Source organism: Parasteatoda tepidariorum, chromosome 3 (genome assembly GCF_982258835.1).
Source record: "Parasteatoda tepidariorum strain Cologne lab strain chromosome 3, Ptep-v5.0, whole genome shotgun sequence".
Lineage (NCBI taxonomy): Eukaryota > Metazoa > Arthropoda > Arachnida > Araneae > Theridiidae > Parasteatoda > Parasteatoda tepidariorum.
The window spans coordinates 6,523,290-6,538,955 of NC_141757.1; the positions used below are offsets into that span (position 1 = coordinate 6,523,290).

A 15,666-nucleotide genomic window follows, 5' to 3' on the forward strand; every position below is an offset into this window, starting at 1 on the left:
AACCCAATCTCAATCTATTCGAGGTAGACGAAACGAGGAGCTATTGAAAACTGGAATTCTTTAAATTTTATCCATAGATATATAACTATGAAACAATTTTTAAACTTCTTTGAAGTACAGTCGAACATTGATCTATCATTCCCACAATTTTTAGTTTTCCTGAATTGTATGTATGTTATGATATTTTTTTAAAGTGCTTAAAAATATTTTTTGAGTGCTTAAAAGGTGCTTATTTTTTGTTGAAAAATTTCAAGGTGCTTATTTTTTGCATTGGAAGGATTTTACATTTTAAAATTTTCAAACAAATAAATGTTCATCTTTGTTTTGCTTTATAAATACTTTTGCAATTTTAAATTTATATGTAATTGCAATATTGTAAATTTATTCATTTCTACTTTTTACTTTGCATATATTCTCCAGTGACTATATTTGATAGTTTATGTTGACCTCTCGTTTTCCTTTTTCTATCATTCACAATGAATGATTCTATGAGAAACAATTCATTGAGGTTCGTCTGTGTACTTAAATGAAAAGTTCTTGGTTACTTACACAGGGTTCCCACGGTACTTAAAAACTGCTTAATTTTTATTTTGGAATATAAGGACCCTTAAAAGTACTTAATTTTGATACAGGGTTTTTAAAAGTCCTCAATTTTTCAGCATCACTGAAGTTGATCGGAAAAAATTTTCTGTTCAAGTTTTTAAAACAAAATACCTTTCTTTTATCACCTGAAATTAGAACATGCATAGAGGGCATGCATCATTTTAGAGAGACAAAAATGAATGTGTTTGGGGGGCGGGGGTTACAAGCAACGAAAAGAAAGCATGTCCTTTTATTAATATATTGGTTCTTTCGTAATGCTTTTTTAGGTGGGGGGGGGGCAATTTTAAGGTACCTAAGTAGAAGACCCACACTAACTTTCAAAATTAACAGAATTCAAGAAATTCAGTTCTACTGGTCATCTGCTTATAGGAATTGAGTTGAACCCTAAGAAAAGGCGTATGAGAAATATTATTTGAACTAGAATCCACATCGAAAACTATTTCCTAAAATTTTGAAGAATTTGTATAATATTTCTATGTGTCATAAGTAAATAAATATATTTAAAGCAGTGACATTTTTACAAAATTTATGATTATACTAAAAATTAAACAGATCTGTAATAAACAGTGTTTGAAAAATCTCAGCCCACCTATGTTTTTCATCAAAAACCCGGGTTTTTGATGAAAACCTCAAATTTTTTCAAAAATACTTCAATATTTTCCTGAGTAGTATATAAGAATGCATGATTTGCTTCTAACAAGAACATTAAATATTTGTTAACTATTTGTAATTTGTTTAGTTGCAATGTAAATCTTTTTTTAAAGTTTTAGTTTGTTAGACTATTATTTTTTCTTCTTAAGGATAAGCAGATTGTTACATAATATTAAATCTACTCAATTAAAAGATCCTCAGATTTTAATAAAATTTTTATTCAGTTAATATTGCAACTTAGTATACTGTTTTTTTTTTCTTTTGTTAAATTTTTATTCCATTTTTGGTTGCTTTAAAAATAGTTCATGTTTTTCACCAGATTGTTTAGTAACATCAGGTAAAGTTAATTCCTAATAACAGGCTTGGCTGGAAATAATTTTGTGTAAAGCTCATTATAAAAGTAAATATAACACATTTGTTGTTTAGTAATAGCTTCAAAATTGTTAAATTATATACCGTTTTCAATATGTTTTTTATAAAATATTTCAATATTCTTTTACAAAATGTTACCTGATAAGGTGATATTGCAGATTACTGAAAGTGGTATTTTATTATTATAAAATAATCATCTGTTAATTTTTGATAAAAGTAAAATATCAAATCATAATAATAGTTAGAGTATATTATGAATGATAAAAGATGATAAGGAAATATTACTAGTAAAAATCTATAAATGATTAAAATATAAATAATTTATCAGTATTTGTTAATTAAGGAACCTTATCAATTTTCTGGCCATAGGAATATGTTGATTCCTTTGAAAAATCGTTTTAGACCTTTTGTTTACATGTTTACTAACTGATAAAAACCTAATAATAAGAACTAATAAAAACAAACTAATAAAAAATAACTAATAAAAACAAATTGGTTTGAAAATTATAAATCTTCTCAAATGTAATTGTATTTTTACTCTACATAAATTTTCATAAAAATATTTATTTGAATGAATTTAAAAAATATATTGAGTTAAGCCTGTGATGCAGGTCTAGTATCGAAATATAGAAACTTGTATAAATTTTTCAATGTTTTTGCCTAATTTCTTTATTTACTCTTTTTTTTAATATTCATGAAAAAAATTGCAAATCTTAATTTCTGGACATAATTTTACAATTCAATTTCAATGAAATCATTAAAAATTGAATATGGATTAGTTTCATAGATGATGTTGACCTGTATGAACCTGAAAATGTTTTTTAAAAAACACCCAAGCTGGGTTTGCAAAAATTGCCTGTTACTTCTTTGGCGAGCCCTGTTAATGAATGCAATTATATCAGTGCTTAATATTTTAATAAAATTGTTTATTATTTTTTTTATTGATTGATTTTTTTAAAGAAATGTAAATAATTGGCACTTTTAGTATGTATGTATATATATTATATATATATTCGATGATTAACAATCATTCTATTTTTAAAGTCCTTAATTTTTTCAAGAAAAGGTCTTTAAAAGTGCTTAATTTTTGGTTTGTTAAAAAGGTGGGAACCCTGTTACAGTATAGTTTGTCTAAAGTAAGGACTCCACCAGCCATTCATCTGGACTTGTAGAGGTAACTATGGTAACGAGATATAACTATTTCAAGTAGGAGCGTGGGGTCACTGTTTTGGCATGGATAGGCCAGACAAAGGGAATATTTATTGTCCACTCTATTTATTAGCTGGTCTACTTATTATCCGGTCCGGTGTTAGCCCTGGAATGAAGAGCAGCTACCCTCCCTGAAAAGGGCTATTCTTGATTTCACAGCAGACAGCCTCAGATTTTGTGATGGGGGTAGTTCTAACTGTAGACAAACTATACACAATTTCTATGAGTCAGGACATTTAGAAAAGTAGCATTAACATGGTTGCCACAGTTCAGGAAGAACAGGTGAAACCTTGAATTGTCAGGAAATTTTATTTTAACTCCTAAAATTGGGGAATAGTCAGGGGAAGTTGTAATTTTCTTACAAAAACCTGGAAAATTCCTTTATCATACCTGGAAAATAACCAGTCTTAAGATTATCAGTAACAGTAATCAGTTATTGAGATTCAAGTTAAATAATTCTAACATATATTACAATTATTTGTAATAAAATTTTCGCATTTTAGTTTAACTAAAATGTTCCCATCCTCGTTTAATAATATTTTTTACACGGAAAGTCTAATATTTCACATTACAAATAAAAGAATTGAAGCTTTCTGATGAAAATAGTGTCTCATTTTTCATTGAAATTCATCTACTGTACCTGGGGGAAGTCAGAGATTTTTTATTTTTCTTATTCAAATTGAGTGGAAACCCTGATTATGTTGATTATGTTTTTCTCAGACCCTGATTATGTTTTTTGCTTTTATGTTGAATTTTACTAAAATATTAGGCCTTAACTACAATAATTTAGACTCTTTTCAAACAGGTTTTGTACTCAGGATTGTATTATATTCTAAACGAAAAATATCTCCTTCTCTATTTTTAAAACAAGTAATCTAGATTTCAAGATGTTTTAAAGGGTAATATTTCTGACTTGACTAAGGAAATATATGTATGCAAATTGGATGAAAGTTTTAACAAAGGTGTATTAATTAAATTTCAAACAGAAAGCTTTTAGTGCTTAATTGTTGTACTTGTTTTTTATTACTTTTAATGAGAAATTTAATGATATGTTAAGCTTTATTTTGGAAAAAAAATGTGCTTGCGTAATTAAAATCACTGATCATGAAATTTTTACAGTTCAAATTACAAAAATAATCTAACACTCCATACAAACTATTCTTTTAAATGTAATTACTTCCTTCTATCTATCTTATCTTAGCATTATCCTTTTATTTTATCCTTATTCATAAAATTGTATAATTTTTCTTTGCATTATCTTTTATCCTTATCCATACACAATTTTATTGTTTTTAGAATACTTTTCTTAAGAAAGGCTGGCTTGTGAAGCAAGATGAATGCAAATGGAATAAATACTGGTTTGTCCTTCGAAATTCCGCCCTCACTTATTTCAGCGACCCTATTGCTGAAGATGCTGGGATCTTAGATGGATTCATAGATCTACGAAAAGCAAAAAGTGTTGTTGAAGCTGAAAGTAGCAGTGGTTATACATTCTGCATAATTGTAAGTTTTTTGGAGGGATTATTTTCAACTTATAAGAAATATAATTGTGGGGATGGTAGCAATTTTCATCTATGTAAAGATACCCTGACATAGAATAGAGTATCTTATATACTAGTGAATTGGAATTGTATTTTTTGTAGTGGTAAACACACTACAGTACTCCCAGAGGAGAACTATATCTGTGATAGAATTCGATGAACAGATACCACCAGTTGATTCATTGCTGTTTTGTGAGAAGTCTGGAGAGCTGTATTAAGATCACCTGACTTTTTTTGAAATGCTGATCGTGAGAGTTGTATCAAGTTCACGGTCGTGGACACTTCTGTGTTGCCATTAGCAGTCGAGTACATACATGCCAACATTGTGTGTGATCTTGACTGAGTCGCAACTCAAGATAGGCGTGTTCACATCACGTCCGGGTCACCAATGTGGAGAGAGGAGTTATCAACAATGTCAATCTTCATCTACCTAAATGTACCTCAAGATAGAATCGAGTTAACATGCCTTATATACTAGTAAATTGGAATTGTATTTTTGTATTTGTAGATACACTACAGTAGTTGATAATTTTTAACTCTTTTAGAAATTTGCGATTTTTTTTTTTTTTTAATGGTAAATTATTTAACTCATTTTATATTTTTCTGTTCTGTGATAGCCATTTAATATTTTTTATTCCTGAAGAGGTTTTTTTCTCTACCAAAATCAATGAGTGAGATAAACAAAATAGAAAATTCCAAATGTGCTTCAATCTTTTCGCATTAAATTTTTATAAATAAATTTATACTTTAATTTACTCTACTACTAACAGTATCTTGCAAAATATGTAATGTGCTAGGTAGTAACTAAAGTAAAATGATGAATGAATACCAGGCGTTATTTTGGAATTTTAATGGATTTTTTCTGACAAAATTATGCAAATAAAATTTTGCACTAAGCATTTATTTATTATTATTTTTTTTAAAAAAAGTTAATTTAGTATCATAATATATGTTTTTAGATTTTTACTAATGATCTTTGTGTGTAAATTATGTTAAGATAATTTTTAAAACGAAATCATTCTCCAAGTTCTGTTTTCAAGATTTTAAACTATAATAAATGTAATTTTAAATGTAACCTACTCAAAATTATCATCCACATAATATTTAACAACATATTTTAGTCATTTAGAAAATTCTGAAATTTGTATGAAATCTTTAAAAAAAAAATTTATTTTTTTTATTGCCTCCCATTTTCCTTAAGAAGACGCTTTACCACAAAAAAAAGGGGGGGAAATGTCGCAAATTCTCTTTTTCCTTCATTACTAATTTAAAAGAAAGAAAAAGTAAGTTCAGGCAAACCTATAGTAAGTCATGAAGTTCAAGTTGCTGAAAAAAATACTTCAAAATATTAAAATGAAAACAAATTATTAAAAGAGAACATCTCCACTGCGGAATCCTAAATTATCTTCTCATTAGTAATGAAGGAGAAAGAATTTGCAAGGAAAATTTTCTTCCTCAGTATGGTGTCCTCTTAAATTTCATGATTTGTGCAGATACCATTAATTTTAATCTTGTGTGTATTTGTTTTTATCTCAAAATCATACCAAACATAAGAAACATACCTGCCAATTCTCCTGTTTTTTGACAAAGACTCTTGTATTTAACGACCATCTCCTGTTATGCTGTATATTCTCAAATTTCTCCATATTTTTGAAAGAATAAAAAAAAATATTTTTGGCTATAAAATATAAGTTAATGTCAAGAATACTTATCTGATTCCTCCAGAGATGGTGCTATTGACAGTACCGCAGTATGTTGAGGACTTATAGTTTAAGTAATTATAAAGAATTGTATTTCTCCAATGTTTATGTATGTAGAAATAATCAAACTTTTTTTTTTCAGATGAAAGACTTTTCTAATTTGTATTTATCTGCTGTCACTGCTAAAATTCGCAATAACTGGATTCAGGCTATATTTCAAGCTGCAAATTTAAAATTGCACTCTGAAGAAAAATTCACCAAGCATAATGATGATTTAAAAACTGTCTCAAATAGATCTAAATCATCTACTCCTTGCCCTGACATCTGTTCATCGAGCATCGAATCAGAGAAAGGCTCCCCAACGTCCGCCTCAAAATTAGTCGTAGAGGAAGAAGACCCAGAGAAACATCAGTCGCTTCCACTACCTCCCTCACCTCCGCTGGCTCGAACTGTCATATCTAGGGTCAAGGAGAAAGCGAGAACCCGCTCTAATTCGAGAACGAGGTGCTCCAAAATACGTTCGGATGTTCATGAATCGGATCCACATTATTTGGGAGACAGTGATGATGGTACAACTGATCATTCGAGTTCTAGTTTGCCGCCAACATCTACACCGGTGTCACATAAAGAGAAGAAGCAATCAAAGGTATGTTTTTTGTTATGAATCTATTTGTATTAAGACAAAACAATAATTGAGTGTAGTAAAGATAAGAATGTAGGACTAAACATTCAGGTTGTATATTATATCATGGATTATACATTAGTATATTATACTCTTGAAGTTGAAGGGACACTAAAAAAATCCAGACATGGTGCATAGCGTTTTTAAAAAGTGCTTAAAGGTGCTTGTTTTCGTTTTTTAAAAGCTCTTAAAGGTGTTTTTTTCATTGGTTGTTTTTAAACATAAGAATAATTTTTAAATAAAGAATATATATATATATTTTTTATAGTCTTTATTGTGATATATATATATAGAGAGAGAGAGAGACAAAAAGAAAAAAAAACAAAGAAAATTGAGAACATTAAGTTTTATTTACTGCTTGTAAGCTGAATCATAAAATAAATTAAAAACATCTAAGAAAATTAAAGGTTAATGAAAAGCGAAGAAGAAAAAAAATGTTTTAAATAAAATATTAAAAAAATAATTTATTACGAAAATATTTTGAATCATTCTTAAGTTTTCCGTACATGTAAGTTCATTTGAATTTGCTGCTTGCTTTACAGATTTGATTTTGTGATTTGTTCTGTTTTTCTTTACATTTTATTTTCTGTTTTTTACATGATATATTTACTTGATGTATTCTTTTGCATCTATTTGCATTAAGACAAAACAATGATTGAGCGTAGAGGAGATAAGAATAAAGGACTAAACATTCAGGTTGTATATTCTACCATAGCTTATAGATTAGTACAGTATACTCTCGATACTTCAAAGTTAAGGGGAAGCTAAAAAAATTTCTTTTCACTTTGCATACTTTTTTCTGTATGCTCATTAATAAAATTTATATTTTCAGGTGGAAAGTTCCATAAAATCGCCCGAAGAGAAAACGAATCGACCAGAGAGGCGGAGAAGCTTCAAATTGTCCAGTTTAGACTCTCTCACTTTCCCAGAAGGCAGGAAGAAAGTAACTGACATCAAAGATAAGTTAGAAGATTCATCTTGGACTATTTGGTTAGACATATCCAAATTCTGCAAGGAAGTCGAATCCAAGCTTGACGACATCGAGGTGAAGACTCCAAAGAATGGACCACACTTATCTGGTGACCAAAAGAAGGAAATCGGTGTTCTCGTATCTAGTCTCGGCCGGGTCGAAGACCGATTGCATAGAGTGCAGTCGGAATTGGAAAAAGCTAAAGTGAATCTTCTTTTGAACACTAAGGACGGTGACATTAGTCTGAGCTCGAGCAAAGGCTTTGGCTGCCATTCCTTAAAACAGGAAGTTACCAGGTTGAGTGGGATATCGTCGCAAAATGTTTTGCTAGCTCAACAGCTCAATAAAGTGAGGGAGGAAAATCGGAGATTGAAATCTGAAGTCAAGATCGCGCAAACATCTTCCGATGACTTTGAGCTTAGGTGTATATCTCTAAAGCAAGCGTGTGAGCAAGCTGAGAAATTGCACAAAGCTCATATGGAACTCATGATAGCTAGAGTAGATGATTTGACGGACAAATTGCTGAATTCAGAGAAGAACGTGCGACAGCTCAGGCAACGCGTCATGAAACTGGAACAGAGGCAGGAAAGGAGGAGGAGTTCCCTGAAAGGTAAGGAGGGCCTTAGTTTGTCCAAGGAGTACGAGGCTAAGCTGACTGAGCTTGAACAAAAAATCGGAGCTGTTGAAGGTGTACTTAAAACTTCCAATGGTGAGAACGGCAAGGAGGAATCTAGTAAGGACACCCAAAGCTTGCTCATGCGACTGCACAATCTCGATAAGAAAGTGAAGGACGTCACGGAAACCGTTTCCACCGCCGAAGAGGTGAAGCAAGAAGATATGCCCAAGCCTAAGATTTGCCTGCAGGTGAATATGAATGAGAATACACCTTGCCCGGATATGAACGAAAATTGGAATTCCCTGTCCTTGTCGGCAAGCATGACGGATTTGACCAGTGCCGAGAGTGCTGCCGACGAAGAGTTGTCGTTATCGTTCGCCGGATGTTTGGAAAGTTTGGGTCATAAAGTTTCGTCACTCGTTTTATGGCTGAAGACCTCGTTGCAGTTGCTCTATGCTCAAGGACACATAAATCCGTTTCAACCTTCGAAAGTAAATTTCATCAGCAGCGAGGAGAGTGAAGAGTTGAGTAAGTTGGTGAGAACTTTGGATCATGTGACCAACAAACTCGACGAGCCTCCACCGCAGGACGTGAATCTGGTCGTCAAGAAACTACTGTACAATATAATTTTGCTTCAAGAAGTAACGAACGTTGTATTTAAAATGAGTGACTTTGAAAAATACAAGACCTCCATACTAGTTCAGCATTTAATTAGAGTGAAACAAGCTATTATAGGTATTGAAACATACATTCACCAAAAATCCAGTTTGATTCAACCTAGTTTACAGAAGGTAAGCCTATGCAATATTGTGGCTTGCCTGTTGTTTTATCAAAGTAATTCAGAGGAAATCGACGCGGTGACCGACGTGAGAGACTTTTTCGACGACGTAGATCAGCAGCGTAGGAAAGTGTGCGGTATTTTAGCGGAATTCAAAGAGAAGTTCATAGAGCGGTTTTGCACTACAGTTCTTGAGTTGTCGGAGGATTCCGTCTGCGACAAGGCTAGCAATCAAAAATCCCCCGACCAAAAGCCCCTGGGACAAAAGCAATTTCTCTCCCACATTAGTCATATTATTTCCCAAGTGTCTCATTCTTTTATCGCTCACATATCAAAATCATTAAATGAAGTTTACTTCCTGTGTTCTAGTATTCAAAACTGTGAAAGGTGGACGGACTATATTTGTAAACTACTGCAACAGGAGTTGAGTCTCTTATCGTCCGAAATAAAAAGCATATGTGTGAAACACTTAGAAAACAATTTTTTCAGCAGCAGCAAATGTGGCGTCCTCGTAGAGTATATGCATTGCTCGATCTCCGAACTCGCTCAGATCGTGTCTATAATAACCGTCGTAGATGGTACTGTCATATTGATTAAAGATGCGATATACAGTGACTGTGATAGGTCGAAACAATCTACCCAAAACAATGCGCTCAGCAGTGCGGACAAGCAAGCGCTGACAACATTCCATGAAAACCTACAAGTTAGGGCGATGAATACGATGTCTAATCTACCCCTGTACAGGTTCCCGAACTCGTTTTTCAATCTTTGTAATCCAAACGAACTCAACGTCGCTCATCGTAGTGTATCTAGTCTCTTATGTTTCAAAAGGAAATGGAAAGCGAGTGTCGATGCCGACAGACAGGAATATCGTTCTCAGCTGGATTTACTGACGGCAAAGTTGGGCGCTCTGCAGGAGGAGCAGAAAAAGCGTCTGGAGGAGGGGTGTAAATCGTGTATAGAGCTGCGACAGGAAGTAAGCTATTTGCAGGCGGAGTTGGACGAGAGTCGTGTTTTGGCTCGGACGGGTAGCCTGTGCGAAAAGTGTAGAAATCTAAGGGTTGAAATTCAACATCTGATGGAGCAGCATGAAAAAGACCTTACTGCTTTAGAGAAACTGGAAGAAAATGAAATGGTTTGGAAAACCCATTTGGAAGAAATATTGCGAGAAAAGGTAATCATGTTACTAAATATTAAAAATTTTAAGGTTTTAATTTAAATATTTTCAACTTTAATTATTGCTTTTTATTAATCCCTTGCTGGTACATTTGTCAGGTATGTATGAAAATGCTTAGAGTTGCTTTATCATATTTATTTTTTATGTTTTAAACATTTTGATAAAATTATTTCAGTCTTATCCTCCTCCAAGGTTGGGCGTTTGGATGCCCTAAACTGGTTTCGGACAGGACACGTGGGTTTTACTGTCTTAAAGTGTCCAAAACCTTTAAACATTGGTAAAAGATAAAAATTCTATATGGGCAACAATTGTACACATAATAATTACATATATTAATAAATATTTGATACTTTTATACAATTAGCTTTAACTTATTAAAGAAATATAATATAATACCAAAATATTTATAACTTTTGAAGTGCCTCAATTCATTGAACAACGAAAGTGAATACATTTAATTTAAATATGAATAAATAATTTTAATACTGATATATTATGTTTTTGCATAAGGATAAATAATCCAATATTAAAAATAATGATAAACTTTTTTATTAAAACAAAAACTTGTATTCATTTTGTTTCTTGTTCAAAAGTTAACCTTTTATTTTTCACAATATTCTTTTAAAATTGTGACATAATTTGAATTAAAGGGTTTTGAACAGGACAGTTTAAACTGTAGATTAATCTAAACCTTGCCAACTGTTTTCTCCTGATTATAAAAAGAAATGTTTTTGTAAATACTTTTGTGCACTGAACATTCTTTAACAGAATGCAATAAATATTTGAATAGAACATCCTTTCCATCTCTTAAATTACATATTTTTTCTGGGCTTTATTGGCACTGCATACCTTGTTAGTGGTATTCATCAGTCGAAGGATAACCTCATTATTGTTATTGGTTTTAACTTGAAATTCTTTCCATCTACTATAATAAAATCTATCCTTACAGTATTCCACGTTCATTCATATTTTTCTTTTATTGAAGACCAAATCAGTCTATCTTAACTTGTAAAGATTATTTAAATGGTAATGAGAAATGTGTTGCCATAGCTGCCAGCTCAACTGGTTTTTCCAGTAGACTACTGGATTTTGCCTGTTTCTCTTGGTCTACTGATTTCATGAAATTTTTCCTGGTTTTTCTATATTTTAGAAAATTCCCTAAAATTGGGTAAATTTTCTTAAAAAATCCATGTTGAAATAGAAATTTTGTGCAGATTATTGCTTGCTTGAATATTTAAATAAGTGTTACTAATACATAATGAAGCGAGCCTCATTTATAAATATTAGATAAAAAGTTCATGTATTTAAATTCTAAAAACATAGAAAATCATATATAATTTATAAATCAATTCAAATTTTCTTTTCAAAGGAGATGAAAAAAAATTTTTATTTTGCTTTTTGGACAGAAATCAGCTTAAAAATTGTCTATTGCCTAGAAACATCGAGATAATTTCTATTAACAATTAATTAAACCTCTCCCAGCAATCACAGAACATTATTTCATTTCTTTTTGCATTCAGAGTTCTTTTACTAGGTTGCCTAGCAACCTAGTAAAATTAAGCATTAAGCTTTTGAATTAGTCAATGGGTTATTTTAAAATATTAATTTGCGCTGGCAACTTTTTTTGGCGGTTTTCTGGACTATTGCCATATATATATCCTTTATTGCTGCCCAATTTTTTTTAAAGTTTGTCTACCTCCCCCCCCCCCTAATTCAAGTGTCTAGATTCCAACTATGTAAAAAAAATATATGTTTTATCAGAGAAAGTACGTTTTTGTGTCTGATTTCGTAACATAATTAATAGTTAGCACTAATTAATTAGCACATTTGTGGTCACCCCCAGGAACCATTAAAATTGACTTTTAGTTCGTGAAAATCCGACCATTAGAACGAAAGTTATTCAGGGTGATATATATATATATTTTTTTTTTTTTTGCGGACTGTACATAGACCACCCCAAGACCTTCTATTGTCAGAATTGCCTCCCTTATCCAGGCATGAAAGTTTTCAGCTTTTTAAGCTCCATACATTTATTAATTTCATAATGTTTGATTGCGTTTATGTCACAAATGTAACATTCCTATCTGATTTCATATTTAACCATAATTACCACTCTGCAAACTAAATTTTTAGATAATATATAAATAGATTTATAGTTAATACCTATATAATGCAAAGGTCCGCAAAATATTGTTGTAGCGAGGTTTTACTGCATTTGATTTTACCTTTGAATAAAGAAAATGTGTCTATGATTATGAAAAGGCATTGTAGCAGGTTGTCATCTCCGCATCTAAGATTGTTGTTGTATATGCCTTTTTTCTTTTCGAATAATCTTTCTTTTTGTCTGTAGGAAAAGCAATACAGTGAAGAAAAACAAAAATTAGAAGCAGACTTGCAAATTGTTCAACAAAATCTAAAGAAAATGGAGGTAATTAACAAAAAATTTTATCCTGTAAAAATATATATATATTTGTTTAAAATTTCATCAATGAATCATTTCAAGTAATTATATATTATATATTCAGTCTGGCCGAAGCTAGTAATTGAATTAGGCATAGGCTGGTGAAAAGCTTCATTTAGTATTCATAGAGAGTGAGAGTCGTACTGAAAACAATGTGCATCGTCTTTTACATTAAGGATTTAAAAGAGAAAATATCATACCTGCCAAGTCTCCTGTTTTTTAAGGAAGACTCCTGTATTTTATGACTATCTCCTGTTTATCAATGCATTCTTAAATTACTCCATATTTGCTGAAGAAATTTTTTAAAAAATTTATTTTTTCGCCAATGAAATATCCGATAATGGCAAAAATATTTCTCTTATTCCTCAACAGATTGCACTATTCCCTGTACTGCAGTATGTTGAGTGTTAATAGTATAAGTAAAAACATCCTCAATAGTAGACGGATCATGAGTTAGAGTCCCCTTTGCTGTCAGGCTAACCATGGGAGTTTTTTGTGGTTTTTCTCTCTATGTAACTCATGCTGGTTAGTTCCATCAAAATGTTCTCCAAGAAGATAAATTTCTCCCAATTTTTGATCCAAGAGTTCTTAAGTCTTCTGGATATGGTTCAAAATACGTCACACAGCTGCTTTTATAAGTAAATGCATATATAATAAACAACTATATCACACAGCTCCTTTTAATGTAAATAGTGCATTTTACAAAAGATAAAATAATACTATAATACATTTACAGAATAATTTTTTTTTTATTTCACTGTTATGACTATCCTCCGAAGGTACTCAAAAATGGATTGGCTTTTGCACTTTACAAGAGCAATGTAGTCGTCAATAATATGATCACATAGATTTGTGATTTTGCTCATAAATTTTCATTTTCGATTCATTCTACCTTTTTGGGGATACACCAAATTTAAAACAGTAAATATAGATTAATTTTTTGCATTGGTTCATCTAATCATTTTAAAACACACATTTATTAACAATGAGACACACTTACGCAAGAATACGTTCGATCGCTTTGCAAACTGCAATAAATGTGACATAGCAATGAGAAAAAAGGCGTGTTACCTAACAAATACAAGAAGTTCTATTGCTCCGATTGGGATTCATTGAAGTAAAATAAAACAAGCTCCAGCTTGGGTCTTTTTGTACTCATTAAGAGAAAGCGTGGTTGCGCTGTTTCGGATTCTTCGATAGTCTTTTTTTCAATGCGCCCCCCCCCCCTGGGACTCCAATGGTTAATGATTCTGTTACAAACTTTTTTTTAAATGCTCTAAAATGTGTTATTTTAATTTAATGTTGCTTTGCTGAACACTAAGATATATTTCTCTCTTATTCTTCAGAATCATTATAGTGGGGAAATTCACAATCTTCATAACATGTATGAGCAGCAGAAGAATGAAATAGTAAGAGATGAAACAATACGTCTTAGATATAGTGAAGAAATAGAACAACTAAAGGTGAATTGAATAAGTTTTTCTTTGTTGAATGTTAATTTCAGGGTAGTATCTTTGTTGTACTTTAACTACAACTACTTTATAACTTATTTACTTTTTTTTTGTTGTTTTAAATGTAGCAATTACTTAGCACTTTTGAAATGCAGTCACTGCTTAAGTATTTTTTAGAAGATGAATTTTGCGGAGGATTTGATTACTTCAATAATATCATAGATATTTTTTATTTTAGGATCTAAGTTACTTTTCTACAAAAAAAGTTAAGCAGCATATTCATTGTTTATTGAAATCCTTCTTTAAAATTATTTAAGCAAATATTCAATTAAAATTTTTCATCCTTTAACGTCTTCTATTTTTTAAAGCATTGAATATTCTTGCTGCATCATCATAGAAGATTTTGCCTTTACTAGGTATTTGTCCATCTTACATTAGTGCATAAAAATTTTGAACGTCTTACATGAAAAAACCTTACCTACGGTAAACACGTGGTTGCAGAGAAATGTGTTCTGAAAGGGGTTCCGTGGTTCGGTTGTTCGAAAAGGTTTTGAACAATACTGGTAAATAGGGAAGCTAGATAACGGAGCAAATGTTGAAAATAATGAAGATCCAGGAAGAAAAGTGAAACGGATTTTATTCTAAATAGCGTAATTCGAAGCTTCTTCCAAATTGCGAGAAATTCGCGAATTTTGAAATTGATTTATAGAGTGCGCGAATTTCTCGCAGTAATAATTTTTTAATGCGAGAAAAGAAAAAAATATGCGAGATTCTCGCGTTCTCGCGCTGTAGTGAAAACACTGTACATTTCAATATTAATACAGTACAGAACCCGTTATCCGGAAATCGGAAAACAAAGAAACAGGAACGAACTTCGATAAATTTTCCCGCCATTTTTTAAACAAAAATTTTTTTTCCTCATAAGATTTTAGGATTTTTCTTTCTTTTTTGAAAGATGTTCACCTTACCATCATTTTGGAAATAATCATTAGTGTATTACTTCATCGTTTTTTCTTCTTTTTAAGATTATTTCTCCAAAAAATTCTTTTTTAAGTTGGGTTTAACAATGAAAAAACGGCTTTTTGTAGCGATTCAGAAAACCGGAAAAATCAGTTATCCGGAATAGTGATGGTCCCGATCGTTCCGGATAATCGGTTCCCTACTGTACTGTAAATATTTTCTATTTCAATATTAATTTCAAATTATTATAAATTATTCTCCATTAAATAAAATGTACTGTTAAAACTATCTGTTCTAAACAAAGCAATCCTGAAAGTAAAAAATTGTAAATTTTACTATTTGCGATAAAATTTGCCTTTATTATACTTATAAAGGCAAATTAGCTTGTCTTTGGTCTTTTTTCAATTCCTACTATTAGTTCACACTCTCCTTATACATCTTGTTCAATAAAATACTTTTTATTCATCCACTCAACTTCAAATCATTTTTTTACAA

At 31.2% G+C, this 15,666-nt stretch overlaps 2 protein-coding genes across 2 annotated transcripts in view; one reads left to right on the top strand and one right to left on the bottom strand.

Annotated features, from left to right (window-relative positions):
* The window catches only part of LOC107457389 (uncharacterized), a 168,801-nt gene that overhangs the window by 140,937 nt on the left and 12,198 nt on the right, over positions 1-15,666 (top strand). Inside the window, exons 12-16 of the mRNA XM_087158681.1 lie at positions 4,132-4,338; positions 6,219-6,722; positions 7,591-10,296; positions 12,650-12,727; positions 14,107-14,223. Coding sequence (XP_087014807.1) covers positions 4,132-4,338; positions 6,219-6,722; positions 7,591-10,296; positions 12,650-12,727; positions 14,107-14,223 — 3,612 coding nt within the window. The remainder of the gene's footprint in view (positions 1-4,131; positions 4,339-6,218; positions 6,723-7,590; positions 10,297-12,649; positions 12,728-14,106; positions 14,224-15,666) is intronic.
* LOC107443891 (uncharacterized) overlaps positions 14,606-15,666 on the bottom strand; it is a 40,474-nt gene continuing 39,413 nt past the window's right edge. Inside the window, exon 6 of the transcript XR_015432384.1 lies at positions 14,606-15,011. The gene's annotated coding sequence lies outside the window, so the exon portion shown is untranslated. The remainder of the gene's footprint in view (positions 15,012-15,666) is intronic.